At 41.4% G+C, this 27,774-nt stretch overlaps 2 protein-coding genes across 2 annotated transcripts; one reads left to right on the top strand and one right to left on the bottom strand.

Annotated features, from left to right (window-relative positions):
• Positions 1-7,200: 7,200 nt before the first annotated feature.
• On the bottom strand, positions 7,201-18,212 carry LOC122765822 (DENN domain-containing protein 2A-like). The gene is made up of 20 exons (XM_044020258.1): positions 17,989-18,212; positions 16,066-16,137; positions 14,422-15,459; positions 13,708-13,799; positions 13,472-13,566; positions 13,161-13,382; positions 12,853-12,946; positions 12,713-12,763; positions 12,400-12,611; positions 12,062-12,171; positions 11,735-11,804; positions 11,345-11,422; positions 10,913-11,053; positions 10,573-10,721; positions 8,772-8,949; positions 8,588-8,629; positions 8,408-8,510; positions 8,052-8,324; positions 7,881-7,967; positions 7,201-7,783 (listed from the first exon to the last, which is right to left on the bottom strand). Exons 1-20 carry the CDS (start codon positions 18,027-18,029, stop codon positions 7,752-7,754), a joined length of 3,180 nt encoding a protein of 1,059 aa, XP_043876193.1. The 5' UTR covers positions 18,030-18,212; the 3' UTR covers positions 7,201-7,751.
• Positions 18,213-19,456: 1,244 nt separating this feature from the next.
• On the top strand, positions 19,457-27,097 carry LOC122766012 (sugar phosphate exchanger 3-like). Its single transcript, XM_044020587.1, has 13 exons — positions 19,457-19,543; positions 21,813-22,061; positions 23,116-23,230; positions 23,725-23,817; positions 23,980-24,063; positions 24,424-24,569; positions 24,848-24,944; positions 25,048-25,132; positions 25,225-25,400; positions 25,536-25,677; positions 26,126-26,227; positions 26,384-26,583; positions 27,008-27,097. The coding sequence occupies exons 2-13, from the start codon at positions 21,985-21,987 to the stop codon at positions 27,080-27,082; spliced, it is 1,392 nt and encodes a 463-aa protein (XP_043876522.1). The 5' UTR covers positions 19,457-19,543; positions 21,813-21,984; the 3' UTR covers positions 27,083-27,097.
• The last annotated feature ends 677 nt before the right edge of the window (positions 27,098-27,774 follow it).

Genomic DNA, 27,774 nt, shown 5'->3' on the forward strand with positions numbered 1-27,774 from the left:
GTGAACCCTTGAGATGGTTGTGCGTGAAAATCCAAGTAGGTCAGCAGTTTTTGAAATACTCAGAGCGGTTTGTCTGGCACCAACAAGCATGCCACGTTCAAAGTCATCTGACTTTCTTTCCCATTCTGATACTTGGTTTGACTTTCGACCGGGCGGCCGGTGCCGGTGCTCGCCTCAGTCCTACGCTGAGTCAAATTTTTAGCAATACAAAGCCACATTCAAATCAGTGAAGTATTCCTTTAACTAGTTCCTAGAAAAAGAGATTCTACCTCATTAAGACAACTTGTGAGGACTACTGCACCTGCAACACACACACACACACACACAGCTAATTCCTATATGTTTCACATATGGTTGGGATCTGTCGGTGCCAAACCTTAACAGCTCTCTCCTCTCTCTGTTCTGAGCTCGTGAATACAGTACGTCACATACATTTTTACAATAATGGATTTTCAGTCAGTCTAAATCAAGTCACGTCACATTGAGGTTGTTAAAACCTATATTTGAGCCACAATAAAAGATTTAACACCGTCCACAATCTGCGGTGGTGGAAAAACCCTGTAACCCCGTAACCTTTTCCAGAACTTCCCAGCCGTGTGTCGGGCGAAAGGAACGCGGCGAAGACTGGCTAAAGTGGGAAATGAAGAGGACCTAAATAAAGCAGAAACATGTTGTTTGAAGCCAAAATATTACAGTGAAGTTAAAGCTGTTTTGGAGCATAGTAAAATAGGCCTACTAAAAGGTTCAGTGACTTGATAATAAATTGGTCAGAAATCGTAATTACACAGAATAAGTGGTATAACATTGGTCTTTTTCAAGTTTATTATGAGCTAGAATTAGCGCAGACAAAAGATGTAAAGGTCCAAAGTGTAACATCCTGAGAAGTCTTATGTTCCGTTTCCTGTTTTATTTTGAAATAATTACCATTGCTTCTCGTTTCAGAGTCTGCTTCCTGTAAAGTTTCCCTCCTCTGTGATTACCTGCCCCACCCTGATGTGTTTCACCTGTTAATCGTTATCCCTCCACCTGTGTATTTAGCTTTATTCATTTAGTTTCCTGTTTCTGCTGAAAAGTAAGTGTCCTTGTCATTATCTAAAGATTTGTTACTAGTAGCCTTTTGACCTCTTTTGTATGTTGTATGTTTTGTTGACTTGTGCTTTTGGAAACCTAATTTTATTTGAGAGTGAAAGTGAAAGGTGTTTTTTCTTCTTGTTGAGTTGTGCTGTTGAGTCCACATCCAGTGTTTGTTCAGCCTGTTACTTGCACGGTTTAATCGAGCTAAGGCCGTAGTCCGACTAAGACGGGCAATTGGACAATTTGACGAGTCCGATTACAAATGCGGAGGAGAAAATTGATTTATTGGCCGTGTGCGCCTGACTCCACCTCTGTACGTGGTGCTGTACTCCAGTTATCAGTTTCCTCTTGACCTTTCTGTCACAGAAAAACATCTGAGATAGATTGTGCTATGGTTCTAAAGCATAAGTGTCTTCTCTTCGTTTAAAAGCGGGCCTCCTCCGTAGTTTCCACTCTTGCCGACACCATCGTGTTGTTTGTTCTTTTCCGGTAACAGTATTGCAGTTTATGCCTCGTCTCCCTCTACTTCGGGGTGGAAGACCTGCAAGGAAATTTTGGTGCATGAGCAGAACGCCAAGTTTGACTCCCATCGGACTAAGCATATACATGCAGAAGTAATCGTACTATGAATCGCATTGTGCAGATATGTTAGTCCGACTAAGCTTGATTTTAGTTGGACTAATGTGTCAACATGACACTCGTGAAGAGAAACAGGTCATTTATACTCAGTTTATCAGGTTCTGCTATGTGTTGCTCAATCGACATTGATTTTAAAGTGCCCAGAATATATAGTATATTAGAATTTCTGCTTTTTATTTATTTATCTATTTTTTATTTATTAATTTTTAAAAATAATTACGCACATTAGTGAAGTGGTTGAGTGCCCTAGATGCAGGTAAAAGCATTCTTGCGACAATCAACACGACCACTTAGAGATAAGTATTTCTGTTCCCCGGGAATAAATACACAGGGTGATGAATGGCTGAGTGACAGCTTAAAGACAGAGCCTATTTGTATGGGTGTACTTCCTCACGGCAACATTACTCACAGGCCGCGCATACAGTTGTCAGGCAATTTTGCCTCACTTTGCAAATACCGCCGGGCTCTCAACACACTCGCTGCACTCTGCACGTCTGCACATCACAGCCCCGAAACGCCCACAATTACGACAATTGACACCGGCCCAAAATATGAAATTACAGTCAACTTATCGCCGCAAGTGGAAAAACAATCGCTGATTTTCTTACCAGACACACGCACTCAAACATGAGCCTGATGTTAATGCAAAAACCACGTGGTTCCCTCCCCCCCCACCCCCCTTTTTAAAGCGAGCAGTAATTGTCAGCCATGCTGTTTTATGTCATGCTGGCCACTGTACTGTAAAAGTATAAGCGTGCTGGAGTGAGAGACAGCACAGGTACGAGTGGATGACATTTCATCCAGTTTATCATGTTAGCAGATGGCAGACTTCACAATCCAGTGTCTTGTGATTGTCGGTGGAGGCTTGTCTGGATGTCACGAGACAGAAAAATGTATTGCAGTGCATGCTGATTTTGGAAATCATTAACTGAATGCAGTGACCAGACTAGAAGTTTTTTTCTCACCCAAGGATTGGCGAGATAAAGAAAAATAATCTTGGCATCCCTCATGTCATGGTCATGTTTGCAAAAACATTTTTATCTGGCAAAATAAAGGTCAAATAAAACAAAAATATTATAAATAATTTGACTGGTTGTTTATTGGTTTAATTTAATTATGTCACTATTTCAGATTATAAAGCGTAAAATTACATCATCATACCCTGCAGCCTCTCATAGTAGTATATCATGACACAACTGTGGAGTAAGGACTGAAAACATTTTCTTTCAGGATTTTTCACTTTTTCCTGTGGGGTGACAAAGTCAGAAAAGTATTTTTTTTTCTCACAGCTTTACATGCACTTTAATGAATATATCTAGAAACCTCACTAGAAACAGCTATTTGATAAATTGCAGATAATGACAATGGTATCATTTATTGTGGATTGCAAACAAAATTAAAAAAACTACATCACAGCACACAAACACGTCACATCAAGTAGATAAGAAAAAAAAACATGAGGGAAAAAAGACAAAGTGAGATTTACAATGATATTGACACTAAAGATCATACTGCACGAAAACATTCAGGTTCGCCACAAAAGCTGAGTTTTAGTTTCTCCAGCCAGAGGCAGGCCAATAAGTCCATGACCCAATTCTAACCAAGGCATACACCACTGTATCAAACTGGACATGTGATAACGGACAGCCCATCGGTAAAGTCCCAGAAATAGCCGTCAGGGGACAAAGTTCAAATCAAATCCAAACACCACGGAGAGATTGGAGAGTTTAGGACATGAGCAGAACCGATGAAATACGTGATTCACTCTTTCGTACGCACGTTTTTGGTCCCAAAAGAAAAGTGACAGAATCCATGAGATACCACATTTCCCCGCGGCTGTTCTCTTAAAACGGGCACAGTAAACAAGTGTGGGATTGGAGACGCAGCCGCCCAAATGTTCTGACTCAACCTTTTTAATATCAGAGGGCATGTTGGAGTTGCGGGACGCACACACACACCAAGTCACTCAAGTGCACACATACAAACCACATGAAGAGATAGGAGTCCATGCACTGACACTTACACACCAGACCACCCTGTAACTCCTCTGACAAAGAATCCCCTGCGACCCGTCTACTGTATGTGTGCATGAATGTGTGACTGAGTGAGAGTGTGTGTGTGGTCAAGTCCACTCCTGAGGCTCCAGACAGACTCCTCTCTCTCTCTCTTTCTCTCTCTCTCTCTCTCTCTCTCTCTCTCTCTCTCTCTCCCTCTATCTCCACTCTCAGTGCAGCAGGAGACACAAAGTCAGACGGTGTTGTAAGGTGAGATAGAAGAAAATGTGGGGGAAAAAAAATAATTATTAAAGGGTGTGGCCCTTTAAAAGGCCCGCCTGAGCTGAATGGGTGGATGAGAGACAAAGGCCGAGGGAGGGAGAGAGAAACCCTTGTCATCATGCCATCACGCCATGACTAATGGTGGTGTAATAGTGGTGTGGATAAACTTGGACACATACAGCAGACCACATGCAGACAAGCCTGACTGACGCACCCTCAGGCCTGGAAAGCTCTGTGTGTGGCCTGACCCACCCCCCCACCCCCAACCCCTCAACCACCCACTCTTCCATTATACTTCTCTCTCTCTATATATATATGTATATATATATATAGATATATAGATATATATAGATATATCTATATATACATATAGATATATATATCTTTTTCACCAAATTTAATGGAAACACTGGCCATGAAAAAAAGGGTCAAACTTACAACCCTCAATGGTTTTACTCTCCTCCTTTGAAACATGTTTCAGCAGCAGGGAATTAGGAAACCCTCCCCTCCTAATCCTATTTTTTCCTCGCCCTCTCTCTCCTCTCTGCTTCCTACCACTTTGCTTCAGTCTCCTGTCAAATTCATTTCTCCTTTCCTCTCTTCTCTCTCTCCACCTTTCCCTCCTGCCTCGTTATGCTCCCCATATGTCGGATGGCTCCTCCTCTGAAAAAGTGTATGTGTGTGTGGGGTGGAAATGATTCAGTTCGCTGGCACGCATGGCAGAGCTGCAGCTGGACGATGCACCTGCAGCTTCCCAAAAACAAGCTGACGGTGCATGTACAGTCTGTGCGTGTGAATATGTGAGTGCTGCACATGTGTGTGCACAATGAAACTCCCGCTCTTTTCTACACGCTTCCACCCCATGGCCTCATGTCAGGTATCAGCAAAAATATACACACAAGCATAATTTGTACATGAGCTTTTTCGTTTTTACTCGAGCTGCCATTTTGTTTCAGAGCTGTGTCAGGGAAAGTACAAAGAAGAAAGTCTTTAGCCAAAAAAAAAAAAAAAGGCAGAAAATGACTTTTCATTTTGATTGATGGCAAGTGCCGGTTACTTGCTGCACCTCCCCGACTCCACAGATTACTCCATAAATCATGTAATTAGCAGAGGCGACTGCCAGCGAGATTCAAATACACGCTGAAATGAGGCTGTTAAACTCTTCTGATTTATTAATGTATTATTTCATTCATAATTAAATCTGTGGTTGGCTGTAATGGGCTTATCGTATGATCTCATTTCGGCTCAGAATATCTGAGTGCATGTGATCAGTGCAGCCTTGCTATAGGTTCTTGCCGGTGTAGTGCCGAAAAGAGAACGTGCATCAGTTCAGAGGAAGTGAGCGTAGGTCTACTTGTAGATGTAATATACGGGTCATCTGGCTGGCGAGTGCAGTCACTTGCCAAAGTGACTGCACCCTTAACCCTTTATTGCAAGGAGTGATATTGACCACATTCACTGGTTTCCTCTACTGTTCATGCTGAAAAGACAGAGAATGTAACCCCTACCAATCCAGAGTTATAGGGTGCAGTCACTTTTTGGCAGGCCCTGCCGAAAAGTGACTGCACCTTATAAGTCTTTATTGCAAGGAGTGATCCTGACCAAATTCACTGTACATGCACCTGGTTTCCTCTACGCTCACCTCCTCTGAACTGATGCGCGTTCCCGTTGGGGGCAGTCGTTTTTCGGCAAGCAGTCTCTTTTCGGCACTACACCTGTATGCTCTTTTCAGTTTCTGGCAAAATTCTCTCCTTGTGTAGCATCTCTTAAAGGAGGAAATCATTCAGGTAATAGGGACCTTTGACAAGCACTTTGAGGAGATGATTAGAGTTTCAGCAAACTATTGTTGTTCCTATAAGTGCCAGATAAAGGCGCACTCTCTCTCCATTAGTGCTAATGCATGACATTTGTGTTTGCAGTGGTGTAAGATATCCCACATGGAGTGGAAATACACCAGTGCAGGATGTGAGCTCGGAGAGTCAATCCCCGCTTACTGGAATTAATCATGGCCATAATTACGTCCGCACTAACGAGCCAGTTGTCTTGAGCTGGAGCCAGGTGTTTAGCAGGAAACCGTATGTGACATTTTGAGTTTTGGTGCTCTGCCATCTGCACACATACACAAACACACTTGGGTTCCAAGAGACTGAGTGAGTTGAGCAAACATTACTCCAGCCGCCGCTGCTCTTCTCTCACCACGTACATTCATCTTCCTGAGATGCCTCCTGTCCCAAAGCACTGCGGTTTCCCACCTTAGGAGCCAGATAGGAAGCTGTGGTACCACTTTCACATCTGTTATTCCGTGACAGCTTTGCTTATCGTGTGCGTTTTAGAGCCGTGCTTTGAGTCTATATGAGAAAATAACGGTTTCCTGAGGAGCCGATTGTGTCAATCACAGGTTTCAGGCCTTTTTTTTAAATAAAGTCTGATGATTGGATATAATGGCTGTGTTTGGAGTACACTAGAAAATAAATTAAACAATAAAGGTGTGGTCGAATGGCCAATAGGGGTCTGGTTGCAGATTAAAAAAAGAAGAGCATTGAAAATGTATTACGATGTATTACAAATTGAACAGTTTGGTGTGTGTATATACTGTATTTATATATAAAGTTTCTATATTTTGTTTGAATTTATTTGATTTATCTGACTTTGCGCGCCATTCCTCAGACAAAACACGTCTGTGCTCTGCTCTGCACCTGTGTTATGTTTTCATGCTGACACAGATGCGCGCTCCCTTTTCGCGCGGGCGAGAGAACTGCTTTGTTTCCATGACTCAGTAACTAAAACAGCGAAGCTGCCACCAACTCTGAAGTGAGGCTCTTTGTAGTGGAATGGCCAAAATAACTTCAAATACAAACAGTGAACGGGTTAGAAAATAGGCTGTATGTCGATTACTCACTTTATACAAGTGGCACATAAACGCTGAGTGAACACAATTTCCATGGCTTTTATTTGCCTCTTGGGATTTCCTAGTGTGTAACTAAACTCTTTGTCAAACTATTGTGGGATGCACTGTGTGTTTTTTCACTATGTAATCATCACTTACGAGCCACAAACTGGAGGTTGATTGATTAACAGATTGGCAGCAGCGACACAATAACATCTGAAATGTAATCTAATTAAAAAAAAAAACAAGGATTGAGGCCTTGGACATGAGTTGACAGGAATCACCACACACACACACACACCGACATTAAAAATAACTCAGATCTTTTTTAACATCAAACAGGAACATTTTAATAACTTGTCATTATAAACGCATTTACAATAATTTCACCATTTTTGACTAAAGGGAAAATTGAAGCATTAAGGATCAAGGCTGTCACCAAGCTCATTTAGCCAGAGAGAATATACTACTGCCCCCTGGTGGAGTCATAAAACAGTGTCTCTTCAAACGGTCAAGTCAAACCACAGTGAATAGCAATTGAGGATTCAGTGCCATGTCTATATGATTTACCTTCTCATTAATTTAATTAATTAAATCATGCAGGTTATGATGGTTACACACTACATTTTTACATTTATATAGTGTCATTCATGTTCATGAATATTTGAAGAATATCAAAGAAATACAGCAGCATTTTCCCTTGGTAGAGATCATTTTAATTCACTACAGTCACTATGTGTCTATCATGAGTTTTAGATAAAAACCCACCCACTCACTGACACAGAAGAGGATGAGGACTTTACCGGAACTGAAAATGCACTCATTTCATTGCTCATATTTCCTTGTATTTCTCGTTCCAGTGCTTCGGTGTTGCATTATTTCTTGGAGAGGAATTTCATTTTATTTCCTGAAACAATAGAAACAACAAGAGTGTCAATGTGAGAACAGACCTGTGGTTGATTGAGTGTTTTCATAGAAGACATGTATGAGTATGTGATCCTTACCTAAGCCCTTGAGAAACCTGTTAACCCTTCGGTGTTCATTTTCATGCATGGAGTCCAGATAATCCTGCACCCTCACTTCAAACAGTCCTGAGGAAAAGAGAAGGAACCGTGAACCATCCGATCACCTCCGGATCATCTGACCTTCTATAGCTAACTGCTGCACCTGTGTACCTTTCAGAGCCTGCTGGTGGAGCTCCCTCTCCTGAATGAACCAGCCAAACATCTGGGTCTCCATGAAAACCTCCACGAAGCGGCGCACCGTCTTGGAGGGGAACGCTTTGCGGAAGCCCTCCCGCTGGAAGGAGCAGAGGCCTGGCGACGAGGACGAGGAGGAGGAGTAGCCGTCTTCTCGCTCCCCGGTGATGAAGAGCGGATAGTGGCCCACCAGTTCCACAAAGAAACGGACAAAGGCCTCGGACACAATGGTGCTGAGATGTACAGAGTCTGAAATAAGGAAGTTATATTCAGCAAGTGGGGGTCATAGAGGTGGTAAATTAAGAAACTGTGACACAAATGTCCACAGTTACCACTGTCTCCTCCTCTCTCATTAGCAAGCTCTTTCCTCCTCTCGAGAACATTCTCCAGGGCTGATTGAAGCTTGGCGGGCAGGATGGAGTCCTCGTCATCCAACTACAAAGACAAGAACCACATTGAATATACCTATTTTTATTGTCTGAAACAATTATAAATCCACATCCAGAACTTACCTGTCTGAGAAATCGACTGTTGCCTAGATCCACAACGAGAACCTGCAGAAGAGCACACAGTCCAAAATGAATCTAATGCAATGTGATTGCTGTGTTAAATCATAAAACCAGTAAATAATGTCTTGACTTCTTCAAATAACTCTAGTCCCTTCCCCTCATAGCAGAGGATTAGAAACTCTCTGACCTCCTCCAGGGGCAGTTCAGTGAGCTGGGGCAAGGAGCTGGACAGCAGGCCCACGATGAATGGGGTCGGAGTGCAGACGATGTCGAGCATAGCCGAGGGCAGCACAGGGATGTAAGTGTGCTGCCATACGAAGGGATACAGCAGTGCCACCACTGCATGACAACACTGGGAGAGTGTACTGCAACAAGGAGGAGGAAGAGGAAGAGGAAGAAGGCAAAAAAAAGGATCAGTCAAGAAGGACGACAGATGTTAGATGTTGAGAAATTGGTGACCTTTGACCCATTTTGACTGATACATTATGTGTTTACGTATTTTATTTTTGCTGGCACTTTAATTTCCTTTGTGTCCCCTCGTCCTTTTTGCGCGACACAAGAAAGAACCCCAACCTTGTTTAAAGCAGCACTTGTTGAGGTGAACTGTGGGCCACACCCCTTCCAGCCTGAGTGCACCAGCTGAGAGTGATCTGCTAATCACCAACAGTCACACACTCACAGATTCACTGCAGAGCAGCAATCAGCTGAGAAGTGACTGAGAGCTGAGGATCCAAAACTACTTAGTGCAGAATAAAACTTGTTCAAAAACTTGTTGAGGAAGCAGCTGGTGAGCTTTTGCCTGTTTTCTGGGGGGTATAACTGGGTTATGTTCATGTTGCTCGTAGTATGCCATTTTATGTCATGTTAATTAGCTGGTTAAGGGGTGTAAATGCAAATGTTTGAAGTCATGTTGGTTAAATATAACTAAAATGTGATGCGTTTAAAAAAAAACATGCGTGTTAAACACAGTGTGGTGCATTTGAAAGGATTGCCTTACAAAAACAATTAAAATATTTAAATTATGGAAGAGTATTAGGGCCACAGCATGAATTCTGAGAAAGTCAGAATTCTGAAATTAAAGTCAGCCTAGAGTCAGAATTCTGAAGTTAAAGTCAGGTCTGGTCATTTAAAAGTCAAGCCTTTAAATATCAATGTTTGCTGTGCATGCACTAAAAGTGATGTTTGTGATGAAACCTTTCAAGTGGGGAATTTTGCACATTTACCACTTGACAGTACTTTTACTTGCACTTGATATATAAAATGATATCAAAATAGTGGTGCTTTTACTTGAGTAGAATATTTCAGTTCTCTTTCCACCTCTGGAAATTCCTAATTCTTGCCACATGAGGGCGGTATAATCTAAAACCCAGTTGATTGCTCCCTAGAGTAACATTTCCCATAGAGAGGGGAAAAAAAACAAGGCTGCATAGTTTCATTTCATGTACGTCACTTGTCTTTGCATTCCTGTTCTCTACTAATGTGATGTGACCACGCTCTCTGACTCCCGCTGGCTTTTCCCTCTGTAGAACAAACAAACTACAGCACAACAACAACAACAACCAGTAGCAGCAGCAGCAGCATCCTGGCCTCAAAATATCTCTGTGGCATGTTCTCTGAATAAAACTAGGGCCACCCATACTCCTTATAACCTCCACGTGAAAACATCCTCGATGCTTTCACCTGATGTCTGCTGTCTCCATATTTACATAAGATAAGTCCTTTATTAGCCCCGCAGTGGCTGTCACGGCAATAAACACGGTAAAGATAATAAATGTGCATTTCCCACATTATGTGAAAGTACAATATAGAACAACGACTATATAAAGTTAAAATAGAATGCACATTATAGAGAGTTACCAGAATATATAAGTATACAGTATGGGCTTGATATTTACAGTGCAAATAAGGGTTGCACCGGATGTACATTCAACATGATATTATATAAGTATATTGCACTTCTAAACACTGGCTGTGCAAATATGACCGACCTGAGATTGTCGGCAGTGAAGATGACCCTTCGCTCCAGCAGCAAAGAGCCAAACACCCGCAGGAGCAGACGCAGACTCAAACAAGAGAAGAGACATTCAAAATCGACGTGCTCCAGGCGAGAATCAGAGGGTCGACACAGCTCCATCACCTGGGGAAATATCACGGATTTTTAAAGCAACATGCAACATATATTTTACAGCAGATTTTAGTATTTGAGGAAAGAAAGGAACTCCACTTTTTCTCTTCTTGAAGAATATGTCGGTACTGACAGTTGGACACGTTATTTCCTTACTTTAATTTAAACAACCAGAATACTGTGGCGGTAACGGTGTCACTCACCTCAGTGCCTGAGCCAGGGAGGAAAGTTTTAATGGTTATGGTTCTGCCCGGAGCCGGAAACTGGGCCTCCATTATGGCTCTCATGAACGGCTGCACCAAGGCTGGAGACAGAGCCCTGCGTCTTCCCACCTCATCCAGCACCTGCAGGACAGCAGACAAAATCATGGCTTGAAAATGACTTATTTATCTTATATTATATATTTATTTTCAGTTATGGATGTCCATGGCATCAAAACAAAGATTAACAAGATCAACAGTCCAATATTCCTCTTTTCCAAATCTCTTTTAGCCATAGACAGGAAACATGTCATCTAACCAGTCTTTAAAACAGGAAAACAAGCTGATTTTCACTCTCTTTGAATAATTGAGAATGACTTTTATGGCTTATGGAGTTATATTATGATTACATGGCAATAAGTGGAAGTGATTTACCTTGGAGAACAGGTTGAAACAGCCAAGATGGCTGACGATACAATAGACTTCTGGTAGACGTTTGCCTTTTCCACTCGGCTGAAGAAAAGCAGAAAAGATTGTTCAGTTTCTCAACGGCATAGAATATTATGCCTCTTTTACAGTAAGTTTTTCAGATGACACATTGAAATCACAACAGGAGTACTGAAACACACACATACTGTACACACGCGCACACAAACACACTTTCCCAGACTCACACACTTCCTCCCAGACTCTGAGATGCACTGTTTTTCCCACAGGCACATCGACTATTTTGGCAAGCTTATTTATTCAGCCGTCATCGTGGTATTTAGCCACTTCCTGTCCACCAGCAGTGCTCTTATTTGTTCTTTTTCATTTTCTATTTACCAGTAAACGGCGGCAGTATCCAAATCTCCTGCTCCCGTCCACTCCGGTCAGCACAAAGGAGAACATCTCGCTGTGAGGTGATGCAGCACAATGCACAAATAAGTGTGATGAATGCATTGACAATCAAATGAATGAAAATGTTTTTTTTTGTACAAGCAAAAGTGACTTTTCCATACGTCAGCCATGTAAGACAAGATAATAAAAATGAGGTGTCCTTTATTGTGCAGACCGTTAAGAAGCAGTGTCTATAGTGCATATGCACAATGTACCTGGGGAGAGTTCTGTGGAATCTCATGAACAAGTTGCGTCCAGGTTTGGCGCTCTTACCTCGGGTAACTCTCCACTGATTCCCAGTCTTTAGCATCGGGGAAACAAAACTGAGGAATGATCCTCAGTTGATCCTCCGTCTCCCTCATGAGCATGAAGCTTCGCTCCAACTGTAAACATCACAGAAGGTCAAAAAGGTCATACGTTTTCATAGATCTTATAGATTTTTAATGAAGGTATATTTTTTGGGGGCTAATTGTGAATTAAATTAAAGGTCCAGTGTATCAGAAGAAGGAAAGGGATTCTATAAACATACTGATGGGTAGGAAACTACATTTCTATAAAATAATCCCTCCTAAATATTTCACATTGGATCTTGACTGTTTTGTGCTCCGGACCTTAGGTGGGAACTGCTGTGTGACCGTCGGCACATAGTGGGTTCCTGTCTTGGACTTCTGCAGTGACACGACCAGGAAATATTCGAAGAGCTTGCGCTGACGGAGCTCCTTATCCAGAGAGCTCTTGCTGATGTTGCTGCCATTGTAGTGGACCTGCGGCTGGCTGGGCTGGCTCAGTATGGACTTCACTGAGACAAGGCGCTGGCGGTGAGCTGAGAGAGCGTAAGGAGGATACACCGTGCACTTAAATACTGTGTTTTAATGTGAATCAGTAAAGAGAAATGAAGGGATGTGATTGAGGTTAAAACACTACCTTTGGCTCTTTCTTCGATTTCACTCTCAGAGTCACTGTTGTCATCCGTTACTGTAAAGATTCAGTTATATTTCTTAAGTCAAACACTTGGAAACAACATTACAGTTAAGTTGTCATGCTGGCCGACGATGTCAAATCACCTCTTCCTGAGCTTGTCTCCGCGTAATGGTAGATCCTTCGTAGGTGTTTTTTTCTGATTCGAGCTTCAAAGATGCTATTGATCCTCAGAACAACCTGGTGGGGAAAATCAACTCTGGCTCAGTGTAAAGGAAATAAGAACTGTTGATTTTTTGCTGTTACTGATATTATTTTGACTCTTTGTGAACAGAACTGGACTTTAAGGGAATAAACCCCAAGTTCATAAATATGTTCAGTTTAAATAATTGCAAGTCATTTTCTCTAACATGCAACATTATGTGTTTTTGTTTTTTTGTTGTTTTTGACAGACCGTTGGAATTCTGCGGCAGCTGCGGCTGTACGGATCCCCGGCCAGCCAGGATGTGTTTTCAGGAGAGGTGGAGGTGGGTGTGGGTGTGGAGGGAGGGCTGAGCTGGGGTGGAGATGAAACGCCTCCACAGCTGACACTGTGGGCCTGCGGGCTGGTTCTCCGCAGGTCCAGCAGCTTAAAGCTCCTGCCTGAATTCTGCCTGAAAAAGCCTGGCCTTGAAGCCTGAGAACAGAAAAAAAACCAATAATGGTTCTCATGCAATAACCTCTAAATCAGAAGTGTGTGTAATGTTAAGTTACTACTGCAGGGACCTTTGTAGTGTCAGCACCAGGAGAGGGGGGCAAAGACTGCTGCGAGCATCGACTCTCCAGTTCTATATCCTCATAGGGGTTCTCTTTGGGCGAATCTACATGGAACGCAATATGAAAATAGTTGGGATTATTAAAGAATAAACAGTGTATTATTACTGGAATAATAATAATAGATTTGGTTTCAGCCGTAACACATGACACAAAAAACTTTGTGTGAAGGATAAGACGTGTCTGACCCAGGATGTCTTCATAATGATGTTCCTGAGACAGTGAATGGGAGACGAGCGGGACAGCTGTCTCTGCAAGGTCTTCAAACTCAAATGACTTCCTGTGAACAGAACAGTAAAAAAATCATAATATGATGAATCATTAAAGGAGCATTACCCTTTTTTTATTAAAAGCAAAAATAGTCTAAAAGCGGAAAATGAATGGATTTAACAGTGTCGCTACATCAGTGAGGAATTCACGTGTCTGTCCCAAGTAGCTGCCACTCGTGACTAGGGCTGCAATTAATTATTTTTGGAATTTATTGATGTTTGGTCCATAAAATGTTTTGAAAATGGGTATCGACGTCTCCTCAACCTCAAAATAACAAAATTGTTTTGTCCATGAACCAAAATGAATCCGTTTCATTTGTTATATGGAGCAAAGGAAATAGAAAATAGCCACAGTCAAGAAAAAAAAAATCTGAGAGCTCATACATATTTGAACTGTTTTAAATCCTCGAGATTCATGATTTTGTCATGTTGACATTCACAGATTTCCCTTTTGGACAGCTGTCAATCACATCCACATATTTACAAAAGTAACATCATGACCCAAAACTATCGATTGAGATGAAAAATTCCATTCAAATGGGGTTTGACGGCTATTCTACACTTTGTGACTTCCAGGTCAGCTTCATGGAGAAAATCAGATTTTTTTTTTGTAATACGGTCTATGGTCTGTACCTGCTGATGTTCTCTTGGACTCTCTCACTCCTGGGCCTCCTGTAGACACCAGCAGGATGTTTTGAGGCAGGTAATTTGGAGATGGAGGGCAGAGGAGGGAGGTTCCTCTGTCTCCCCATGGGAGCAACCACTGGATGCTGGAAAGTACGTCTGGGTTTGGGGACTGGGTTGATGGGGAGCGACCCTGGCTCTGTGTATATGTGGTCCTGTTGCTGCTTCCCTTTTCTGATCGCCTCGGATGCATTTTTCCCTCCTATCTGTTTGTCCTTACACGGCGGGCTGAAGTAATTTCCAAGCTCTGGCAGTGTTTTCCCGTGATTGTCTCCCATAGCTTCCATATTTTTAAAGAGAGTGAAAACAGCTCTCTTCTCCTGGCTGCTGTGATCTACTGCTCTTTTATCACCGCTTTTCCTCAATGTCCCTGTCTCATGCTGCATCGGCACCATAGGTGAACCCGGCCTGGATTCTCCAAGCTTTTCTACATTCTCTTTCTCTGGATCTTGTTTTTTGTTTTGAACCACTCTTTTACTATCCTCCTCTTGTTGACTGCCATTGGCTGTTCCTCTTTGCTGTTTTCCACTTTCAACCGGTGAGCAAGGCCTTGAATGAAGTTTACCTCCAGTGTCTTTTCCCAGAATTTCCTTTTCCTTTAGGGCTACCCTCCTGCTCTCTCCTTTCAGCTCATCCGCAGTCTTTCTCGTCTGAGATTCTGTCATTTGTGCACTCTGGCCTGAAGAACCTGAGATAATGGATGAATGAGTGGGTTCCTTTCCCTCCCACAGAGAAATTTTGTCCTTAATTTTGCCTCCACTGGATCGGTGGAGCTTGTTGTCCACTGGGAGACTGTTTTCATTGCGGTGAGTCTCAAAGCTTGACCTCCTGTGAGCCATCACGGCCGATTCTTCCCTGTGGTTGCTCAGGTTCTCCAATGCGGTGAAGGGAAGTTTTGATGCAACCTCTTGTGTTTGCCCAGCGTCCTTGTTTTCCACAATAATATGGAAACCACTTTTTCCACCAGGATAGCCCTTCGTCTTAAGCCTACAAAGCCATAAAAAAGGTTTTAATATGTAGTGATTTAGTGAATTTAGGGATGTACACAATCATTTGACTTTATTTAGTTAAAGGTAATGAATAAGCAGTGGAAAAAGTAACTTGTAATATCTATAATATACTATTTTAACTAAAAGTAATCACCCTGACCAATATTGTAAGGAAAAATACTATTGTATTATACAATTATTATCCACATTTATATAGGAAAGACGACATGCATGCTACCAAATGGCTAAGCAACTGAAACTTCCTTGAACTTTCCACTGTTCATGTCAGTTCGAGGACACGTGGTCTTTTTCTGGCGTCAGTGGGAAAATTCATCCGGCAAGAAAAATTCCAAAGAACGAGCCTATGACCAAGCATGATCTTCTCATCAGCCTTCCTAAATAAACACACACTTGGACCGAGGCCCATTTCATCAAACTGTTATGTTTTAATAAATAAACAGGAGGAAATGGGAAGCCCTGTAGTTGAAAGACCTTTTCTGACTTTATAGTAATGGATGTGAGGAGTAAAGGGCAACCACGGCCCATATTTCTCAGGCTCGGCAGGAATTAGCGAGGTTAAAAAAACAAAAGCCCTGACACGAACCTGTTGACAGTGGAGTAGATGCAGTCTTGGTTGGTTTTCATTCTCTCAGTGGCCTCCATGATCACGATGAACCTGAAGGAGAACGAGAGAGAGAGAGAGTTTAATTCTTCAGTTTAGATATAAACATTTTTTTATCGCATCCTGTCCAGTTTGGCTCCAGTTCGGATTTAATATTAGGCACGTCAATAAAAGTGTGTCTTTCTGTTTTTGTTTCATTTAGAGTCAAGAAAACAGATTATTTATTGGACAAAAAATAGAATCAACACTGTAGTAGAGTGGGCCCTCGAACAGTCTTTCCCAAAGCTGAAGGATGTCCCGATGTCCTATTTTAAGCCCACCCACATAATAGGATGAAGTATTGTCACTCATTTTATTATTTAAAAGCAATTCTATGAATCATCCATAATAAGCAATCCATATGGATGTAACAGTTTGCACACATTTATTTTCAGAGACAGGTGCACAGGACTCAAACCAGCAAACGAAAGATCCAAATTGCATTGACAGATTTATTTAATGTTTCACAATTAGACCATGGTCAGGAAAAGGATCTTCTGTTTGCTTTTAAATGAATCGTATGTATTTTGCAGTTTGTATAATTTAAATACTGAAAACTAAAAACGTTCTCTTTGTTTAAAGCACAAAAAGTGGAATGTAGGCTTCCGGGTTGCCAGATGAGGACAACCACCAGGGGGTGACCCCTGAACCCCAAAAAAGAACCCTATTTGAACATGGGAACATGAGTCTACCTCTCATTGGATTTATAACAACAATGAACATTTCCCTGAGAAATGAATGGTCTCAGTTGCTATTTTCGGGTTTTCTTCAATAGAACATAATGTGAATTTTTTTGAAAATAGACCAGAAAGCATATGAGTGGACACCAGTGTCTCAAAACCTGAACAAAACCTTATATTTATGACCACTCAAGGCCCAACTGCAGTACCTTCACAGACCACATTTAAGGAATTACTGCTCCACCGTGTGAATATCTGCATATTATTTTCACATTACAGATCAATATGAAGATTAAGATTCTCTCTCAGCTGGTGATGTAGAGTAGAATTCAGGAGCCAGCTGTTGAGACTCCGGCACAATCATGACTGCTACTCCCACAAGCACTTCATCACACAAACCAGTCATTAATGTTACTGATTGAGTCACTCATCTCTCTCCTGTAGTATAGTATTGCATGACCCTTCCGTACGCTGCTGCTTTCTCCACGCAGGAGAGCGACCTTTGACCCTCACTGCAGCAAAAAAATGCTCTGTCCTCCTCATAGTAACGGATAGTTTCACATTGCTGAGGCAAATGCTTCAAAGTTCAGTGGCCTCTGAGATAGCGCTCAGTAATTTTCCCAGATCTGGAACTGGTGTCATTTGTTTAGCTGACATGTTGTCTTAAAGGGACTGTTCGCATTGTAGAGCCGCCGATAAGATGAGAGACGACGCATTGGGATGCTTTAATTACAGCAGTGTGATGGAAACAGCCATCCAGAGCAGCACCACTAATCTAAAATCCTCACATTATCTTTTTGAAAATAACACTTTTGGGTTTAAATTTAAATAATTTATTCAACTTACTATTCAAGTCTTTTTTCAGGAAATGAAATGCTGCTTGATTAGGTTTAGGTCACAGTGCTGCTACCAACATGACACACGCCTTTAATAAATATCAGAGAGCCAAAGCAGCCATGACAACACGTTCTTCTATATCCACGATCGTGAGACCATCCTTTCTCTATTAGCCACATTTCCGTCACCTAGAGTTTAAGACTGGTCTTGTCAAGCCATACAAATGCTCAAATTCCAGCCTGAACCTCACAAAATATACTTGAGGCAACAACAAGCTAATGAATACACAGTACGATCATTGAAATCCCACTCTTCTACATTATTATCTACGAAATTGGACAACTCTTACCTCCTCCTGTTGTACAGTTTCCATGTGTTCATCGGTAACATGGCAGCATGATGCTGCAGCTACAGTACCCATGAGAGCAGTGTCCGTTGGAGCCAAGTCCAAACCTCAGTATTGTATGTCCAGATTAAACTTGACTGCAATATGGTATGTAAATTAATGTAAGCCTGAGTATGAGTGGCAGTGGAGATACAAGGGTCTCACAACAAACTACTCCTCTCTCTGCCTCTTCCCCAGTCTTCAACTTTCATTCACTCTCTCTAATTCATGCACCCTGAAAATGACTCCCACCCACCCTCTCTCTCTCTCTCTCTCTCTCTCACTCTCCCCCTTCTCTCTCTCGCTCCCTCGCTCTCTCTGCTGGGTGTCTATGTAGAGTGAATGAATGACTCTTAACCCTGACTCAAACCAACGTCACCATCTTGCATCTTGTGGAATGGCCTTTACTTTTTCTATTCTTCCTATGAATCTGAAGGCTGCTGGGATGCACTGACATCACAGCTGCGTCTGAGCTCCAGCTGCTCACACTGCTCTAACTCCAACTACAGTCGGTCTCCCAGCACCCCCATGCCCCATGGTGTGTGACTGTATTTAATGCTGCAATGTCATTAATAACAAAAACTACGATAAAATAAGAGCAAAGTGTCTTCAACTTTGATACACACAAAATTAGAGGCAAACATGAAGCAATACATTCACATTACTATTATTTACACTATATTATACTGCATTTGTTTATTATTTCATGTGCTGTACTGTCAGCCACATACCTACACCATTACACACGCTTTGTGCCATTGTTTCTTTCACCAATAAACAACAAACATTTCCGAAGCACTGTTTCTATCTTTTGTTTTCTCTTACACCAATTTCAATGTGTATAATGAAACATATGTGTATAATATAAATACTCAATTCAATTCAAAAGTATTTATTTCATTTATATCTTATTGTAACCTGCATTTGCTGGAATCGGTGATATTATGTATTATACAATCAATACTGGTTTGCATATGGCATGAAATGTTATTTTCCATTACATTTTTCATAGAAAACACAAGATGCACTCAGAGCAGTAAACACATTTGGCATTGGACTTACATTACATTAAATTAAATTAACATTCCACAATATAATAGAACCCACTTTAATTTTGTAAAAAGATACCGCTTGTGGAAACTTACCAGTGTTAAAGTTCAGACCAGGTTGAGTGAATACTCGCTGTTTAAGTGCCAGGCAATGTTTGATGCAAGGTTTTTTGGCGGTGCATGTTTTAAACGGTGTGTAGGAATTCACTTGCAGCCAATCGTCGCCTGGTTTTATCCGACAAGTGTCACAGTGACATGTGTTGAGCTGAGCAGCTGTGCCCTTACAGTACAGTATATTCATGGCTTTATTTACTCATGTAGTTCCACCCCTGTCCTGCTGGTGGCAGCAGCGCACCGCTGTAATCTGAAGTCGCTGACGTCCGCGCCACATGAACCCACAGTAAACAGCAACACACGAATGCTGTTGCCACACACAGAGCGAGCTGGTACACCACAGCCTGAGCTAAGAGGTAAGAAAAGCTTTGCTTCTCCTTTTTATTATGTTGGGGTTTGGAAATACGACTGTAGCCCGCCTGTCTGTTGACGCTTACTTCGTAATTTCGTTGTGACAAACCCGGAACTGTCTCCATGTATAAGCCTCGTCACTCAGAGATGGACAAACATTGAAGTAGCACATTTCTTTGTGACGACAAAAATCCCAATCTAATTGAACTCACTGGATGTCATGTGGGTATTGTGTTGTTGGAGTGCAGTGCTAATATAAACGTCCATCTGTTTTATCGATCAAACGAGGTAGGCGCCGAATAGAGAGAGAGGCTATGTGTGGTATAATATTCACAAGATTTAGAATAATCAGTAACGTTTAGTGTAGCACATTTCTCAGAAATAAACATTCCAACGTACTTTACAAGAGTAAAACTTAACACGAGAAAGCATGTAAACGATATAACATGCAGAGTCAGAAAACACAAAAAGAGGCATGCCTACATTACCAAGTGGTCTTTAATTGTTTCTTTTTGTTTGTTTGTTTTTTTAAAACTGGTATAACTGCTGTATGTAAGTCGAAGAAGAAAATAATTAAATTAGTTCATTACTTTTGGGTTGACTGAGGGACAACCATTAATCCCTGATAGATAATGGCGTCCTTATTCTCAATTTACATTAAAGTATCTGCATCTGAAACACCAACTACCTGCTGACAACTCCCCAATCCTGCACTCTGCAGGTTAGATCCTGCCTTCAGCAAAGTCTTAAAATTAATACAGTAGGTTCTTTTAAGAGGGGGTGCTTTCAATGGAATAATTCAGCTCTTTGTGTAAGAGTACTTATCGTATCCAGATCATTATTCTATGCTATTCTCCTCTAATTGGATACCTGTTTGTATGAACACCTTTCAAATGTCTTTTATCCTTGTAGAGACACACGCACAGCCACACATTATACCATTACACATTATACACATTATACACATTATATAACACAATTATGTTAATCATACTTACACAGGGTTTTATTGCCTTCAATTTAGATATTAAGGTAAGCAGATACCATATGAGTACCTGGGTGGAGTAGTCATGTGAGAGGTTCAGCCTAGAAGTTAAAGAAAGCAACATTACATATGTCAACAACTGTTACACGCCAAAGAGAGTTAGGAAATGAATCCAGTAAATTTGTATATCATTGTTTCTGAAATGAATGGTTTTGGCATCTGAAATGAAGGCATTCAGTTGAGTTACAGTAGTTTGTCTAAAGAAACATACAACTTTCATATGTAATCAATGGTCGGTGCCCCCTCTACTTATTAACTGCCCAGACTACTGTCATTCATATTTTATAATATGTCTGTCTCTCAGTTTCATGTAAAATGTTAACCCAAACTTCTGCGTAATATTTGTGTAATGTTTTCACCAAAAGCAAACAAGGCACATGCAACCGAAACTAATGTGTTAGACATTTAATGTGTTACACATTTATGTATATTTGTGGCGTTATAGAAACCAGTTAGACCAGATTAAATGAAGAACAGAGATACAGAGTGTGTTGGATTATTTCAGTTACTCTTCCAGTTTTTTGCCCCATCATATTAAAGTTCATAAAGCATTTTTAAGATATTCTATGCTGTTAGGAACATTAAACCTTGGTGAAAAGAGAATTAGAGGGGTGAATTGGAATACAACTTTCAGATACTTCTGTTTTATTTATTGAGACAGAACGGGTTGATGCATTTTGACTTCCTACTGTACTTGTTCCTGTGTCCTGTGTAAACAACATAGCTGAAGCTGAACCAACCAATGGGGTGAAGAGGTTGTGGGTGCATACATCACACTGGGCCTATTGATTGCAGTTGCTGGTAGTGCGTGACTCAGCAATGACACAAAATTATTTTTTTACATTTTAAGAAGGGGTGCCCAAACCTTTTTCCTTGGAGGGCCAGAATTAAAACTTGCTTATGGGCCATGGGTCAATAGTAAATACCTGTTGTACCTGGTAACTTAATTAAATATTATCTTAGCTTTAAAATAGTTAAATAACAACTTTACATCATATGAAAATAGTTTTGTGTGTGTCTACATTACATTCATATCACCTAAAATTCAGTTAACTCACTTTTAAACGATCAGAACCTGAAATTTATATGAGAATTCACTGTTAGTTTTTTGACTGCAACATGAGTGACCATCCATGCGATGCACATTCTACGCCTCTCTCTCCAGCATTGTTGTTTTAATCTGACAAATATTAGGACAGTTGTTTAATACTGGTTTCCTCATTCTGCAGGCGCAGCTTTGTTGTTGCTCAAGTGATGTGCTTGTCTGATCTGGCCTAGTGGGACTGAAGCTGCCCTCTTACCCCTCCCTGATCCTGTTGCTGTTCCCCCTTGAAGACCTTCACCAGCACCACCTCCTTCCTCTTCCTCCACCTCCTCTTCCTCCCTCCAGCTGCCCCTGTGATGCCTTCCCCGTGCTGTGGCTACCTGTCACAGTACACCAATCATCATCTGGTTGTCTTCCTCCTCACCTTCTTTAGGTAAAACAAACCCATCTTCCCTCCTGATTAAATGAATATGTGATACCAGTCACATCCTCAGAATCACTTGAAAGATCTGGGATCTATAGCATAAATGAAATATGTCTATCTACACGCTACATGCTCAGATAAGAAAGAAAATGTACATTTATTGTAGGTAGAGTAAAAAGTCACTGAATGATTATGAGTTATTATTTTAAGTAAAAGGTCTTTGGGTCAAGGTTAATCCCAGGCCAGACTTTTTCAAGAGGTATTGGATTTCCAATATTTAGGCTTGCTGCACTACCCAGCTTATGTCATTATTTTGTTTTACATCGTTTTCCAAAGAAGAATCCTATTAAAGATATACTTTTGTGGAGATAATATTGGTTTCAAAGGGGAGTGAGCCTTCATGCTCTCTAGAGTCAAAATGTGATTGTCCAACAAGGCAGGCATAAACAAATGTATATGTCTTTCACTGGACTTGTTTTGTGTTTTACATACTGTATATCATCCCTTCTAAATAAACAATCTTTGTCATGAAAGGGAGACTAAGCAGCGATGTCAGTCAAACAAAGCAGGGCATCCATCATCATGTTTATGACCATCTGTTAATCTTCAGCCACATGCTTCTTGAATCAGACCCACTTACTCGTTGTTAATCATTAGAAACACGTCTGTGGTCATCTTATCAGGAGCAATGCAAAGTGCAGTTTGCACTGCAGCAGTTTGGAGCACACAGTGAACTCTTGTCTTTTTCCTCCTTGTCAGTGACAGATACTGATCTGGTGTTTCCTGGAAGATCTGCTAAATCAAGCTGCTGATATGGAACTTTAACCTTCTCCTAATTAATTCTCACTTTGTGTAACCCAAGGCAACCTTGAAGGACTATTAGTCTTCTTAGTAGTTTGACATTTCTACCATTAATTTGTCAACATGTTTCCATTTAGGACCCAATTGTTTCAGTATATTAAACAAGCATTGGGTAATTCAAGCAGGGGCTTCCACTCGTAAAAGGATAAACTTTCACACTTTGCATTCACTTTCTGAGTAACGTTTCATCTCGTCCCTGCAGCTACGTGTTGCTGCACGCGTCACGGAAGACGTTCAGCAATGTGAAAGTGAGCATCTCAGCCCAGTGGACGTCATCCGTCCAGAATGACAGCGCACATGCTTTCTCTCCCAGTGAGGTACGGAGAATCGCACACACACAATACAATGCAGAACAATGTTTCACCCACACACGTATTGTAGATACTTGACATGGATCAATAAAAACAAGATTGAAGAGTACACAGGTGGAGTTATCTTAGGAAGCAGACTCATGGTGTCTGTGGTCTGCTTTGCCACAGTGATTGATTAGTTGCCAAGATTAGTATGTGTCTGTCTTGACATAGAACACATCACTTCCTGTCTACGGCACAAGCTATGCTGAGAAACAGAGAGAGTCATGTGGCGCTGAGAGACTTAATCAGCAATGTGTGAACTAATGTGACTGGTTTGAATGAAACCGATTTTTGTAAATATTTAGAAATGATTATATTCAAGCATCTGATTTGAATCCAGCAGAGCAAGAGTGAGACATCTCTGATACCAGGTCTCTGGCCCGGTAGTCACGTGACAATTAAACCCCCGTTTAAGCCGATCTGTATATCATTTCCTGTATTTTCTCTGACTGTTGCAGACATGGGAAGACAATCACCTGTTTGCAGATGAGAATCAAGCAACTCTGTTCCTGGGAGCCCTGGACTCCATCTTTCTCTTTTCGTATGCCGTGGTGAGTAAGTGTTTCTCTGTGTCTGATGGGCTTTTCGGAACATCTGCTACAGTAGTTTAAACAGCCGATGCAAAAAAAACGAGCAGGGAATTCAAAATTTAAACATTATTTGTGACTATTTGTGACTATGTGACTATTGTGATTATTTCTTGCTGTCCACAGGGCCTGTATTTGAGTGGTGTGATTGGGGACAGAGTAAACCTGCGCTATGTCCTCTGCTTTGGCCTGTGTGGCTCTGCTGTAGTGGTAGGTAATATTCTGTGACGTTTGCCTCTAATGTCTGAACAGACAGCGATTTAGCAGGGAAACACATATATATCAGCATCGGTTATTGGCCCAAGCACTCCCGATATATCAGCATATGGGCAAAAAGTCCAATATCGTGCGTCCCTAGTTACAGCTATGTTTTGAAAATGTTCCAATTAACAGTTGATAGTAATTAACCATTACAAAGCATATTTGTAAGACATGTGATAGTATGAATATTATAGTTTGCTGTTTGCCTGGGAATAAGTTTAAATTCTAAAATAGCTTTCTTAATATGAAGGTTGTACGCATTTCCCTGTGTGGGCTTCAGCACAACTGTATCTGTGTTTGTATTTACAGGAGTTTCTGTTTGGCACTCTGACTGAATGGCTCCACATCTACAACATCTATCTGTACTGCTTCCTGTGGATCCTGAACGGGCTGCTGCAGTCGGCCGTGTGGCCGTGCGTGGTGGCCGTTATGGGCAACTGGTTTGGCAAAACAGGGTGTGTGTGACATTTCTCTGTGCAGCCCAGGCATATTTACTGTGCACCCACACTCTGAGACTCATACAAAGACGTCCATTTACTGGTGTTGCTGCCAACACATAGAAGGCATTTAGACTTTTCCAGAGGCGCTGAATGCTAAAAATATGAAGCCTGTGAAGTGGCGTTCCACAAAATGTAGTTAGATTTGATTTTGAGGCTTTTTTTAGTGACTGTATCTCAAAATAAAACCTAAGATGAAAGGTTTCATTAATGAAATTCATGGTGATGTTCTCCAGGCGAGGCTTTGTGTTTGGCCTGTGGAGCGCCTGTGCCTCTGTCGGCAACATCCTGGGAGCCTTCCTCGCTTCCAGTGTGCTCTCGTATGGATACGAGGTAACATACACATAAAAAAAAAAACCACTTGACTGAAATGTTCTACCATGATTTTCTCACCAACTGAATGGTAACGTGATGTATTGGGTGTCACTGTGTGCAGTACGCCTTCCTGGTGACCTCGGTGGTGCAGTTTGCCGGCGGGGTGGTGGTGTTCTTCGGACTCCTCACCTCCCCAAAAGAAGTTGGTAAGGACTAAAAAAAAAAGGAGCATGTCAAAAAAAAAATCTATTATGTAAATCTTTTGAACTAAATTTGAATGTGTCTGTGTGTGCGTCAGGTTTGAGTTTGGTGTCAGAAACTGGGCTCAGCCCAGTGGAGACGGACAGAGACAGCCACAGGCCTCTGATAAGTGACGAAGAGGATGAGGTGGAGGTTCAGGAACCAGATGATCCTCCAGTTTCTCCTCAGGCTATTGGCTTCCTCCAGGCCTTCTGTTTGCCCGGAGTGCTTCCTGTGAGTCTGAAACTCCCAACACTTTGTGGCACGAATAAAGTCTTATCTTACCTTATTAGGAAGAGATTAACTGATGTTGTGGATTAACTGGCCATGTTCCCCATGTTGAGACTGTGTTTTCTGCTCTAACTGCAGTATTCCTTGGCATACGCATGTCTGAAGCTCGTCAACTACTCCTTCTTCTTCTGGCTTCCTTTCTACCTGAGCAACAACTACAACTGGAAGGAGGTCGAGGCCGACCGCTTGTCTGTGTGGTACGATGTCGGAGGAATCATCGGTGAGTGCCAAGTTTTCTGACGGACCTTCATTTTCAACATATGAAATTGAAACTGAGCACCAGGGGGGAGAAGAAAGAGTAAAAAAAAGTTAGCAGGCAGGTAAATGCTGTGCTGGTAAACAACTAAACAACACAAGGATGGGATAACGTAACAATAGTGATGAGCCCAAGACAAATTTCCACATAGGGGCATGAAAGCGTTTTGAGAAGCTGTTTTGATAATCAATTAATTGTCATTTTAAAGTTGAAATTTGGAACACAGTTGGAAGACTGTTGGTTGTTCCAAACCAGTCATTTAAATAAAGTAATTCATTCCGTTTCATCTCTAATATCCTTTGTATGTATAAAAAGTTTTTATAAACTCGTCCCAGATTTTTTTTATTTATTACGAATCAATAAATGTCATGCAGTTGTTTGATCGTCAGTCTATGTTGTTTCTGTGTGTCAGGTGGAACGGTTCAGGGTCTGATCTCTGACTTCATGGGGAAGAGAGCTCCAGTGTTGGCCGCCAGTCTGGCCATGGCGATGGCCGCTCTGGTGGGATACAGCCGTGAGTCCATACGCATAATCACACAGCATCTGTAGACGAAAATAGCCCTGAAAATGAGACTAATCTGTCTACATGCTCGAATCATCACTCTTGCATTCATGCCTGGTTTGGTTTAATCTGGGCCCACAGTTCACATTTTCCTCCCCCTCCTCTCAGGATCACCCAACGACCAGGTCATAAATGCCGTGCTGTTGGCCGTCACTGGTTTCTTCATCGGCGGCCCATCCAATATCATCTGCTCCGCCATATCTGCTGACCTGGGCCGACAGGCTGCTCTGAGGGGCAGTCAGGAGGCTCTGGCTACTGTGACCGGTATAGTGGACGGAACTGGAAGTTTCGGAGCTGCAGGCGGACAGGTACGTCCAAGTGCTTCGCTGTAACTTGCAAAACAGAAGATAAAATAGTTTGTGACTGCGTGCGACTTTTCCCTTCTTCAACACAATCATCTTGATGACAATAATGTCATTCACCTTTTTCAAACCCATTCACTCATATAGTCCTACAGCACATCTATATGCAGTGCTTTTTCTTGCAAATTGGGATTAAGCCCCCAACCTTCCAGATTATTTTCATAATCGATAATCAAGTACTTGTTTGGTCCAGAAAATGTTGATGTGTGGTGTTTACCCAAACCCTGAAGTAATGATGATCTGATTTCTTTGATCTGATTTCTTTCTTACATGGAAAAGGAAACCACAAAGTATTCAATTAAATATGTGAAAAAATCAGAACCACAGTCTCACCACTGATGTTTTTTTTTAAATCTCTGTCACCCTCTAGTACCTGGTGTCTCTGATTGAAAGCAAACTGGGCTGGATGTACGTCTTCTACTTCTTCATCGTCATGGTAAGTTGACTACTGACCTTGTTCATGGAATGGTTGATGGCTGGATTCCATTCCGTTGCTTCAATTTTGCCGCTCTGGGTTAGGGTTAAATGTTCATTAAAAAAAGCAGTAAAAATGTTTGGACTATTTTTAAAACTTTTTTATTAGTGTTTACAATGTCTGTTTATGTGTTTTGAAACCTTTTATTTTTATGTGTCATTCATTTTCCCTCACTGTATCACTGTGAAGTACATCTGTACTTCACAGTGATACAGTGATATCCTATGCAATGGCAATCTTAAACATATTTCTATGTCTTTTCTATATTTTTGAATCAGTAAAGTCTAGTCTAATGTAAAATAATCTAATCTAATCAGGACATAAACAATAATAAGAGATAAATTAAGCTAAATGTGGCACGAATTAAGCGAAACACAAGCAACCAGAACAAGCAAGGTACAAACAAATAGGGATTTTAGTCAGTTTGGGTGTATTTCAGTTGTGTAAAGTTGTTAATTACACATGAAACACATAACATGACATAAACCTAAACAACACCAACTGATGTTTGTATTTAATTTACATCTATCTATATTTGTTTTTATGGCATTACCTCACTGGCCATCACTGGCAGTTATTGCAATTGTAGAGGGTTTTTTTAAGGCATCAGTTACTGCAGGTCTATTTACAGCAACACAGTAGAATTAACATTATGATGTGCT

The sequence above is a fragment of the Solea senegalensis genome, linkage group LG3 (assembly GCF_019176455.1).
Source record: "Solea senegalensis isolate Sse05_10M linkage group LG3, IFAPA_SoseM_1, whole genome shotgun sequence".
NCBI lineage: Eukaryota > Metazoa > Chordata > Actinopteri > Pleuronectiformes > Soleidae > Solea > Solea senegalensis.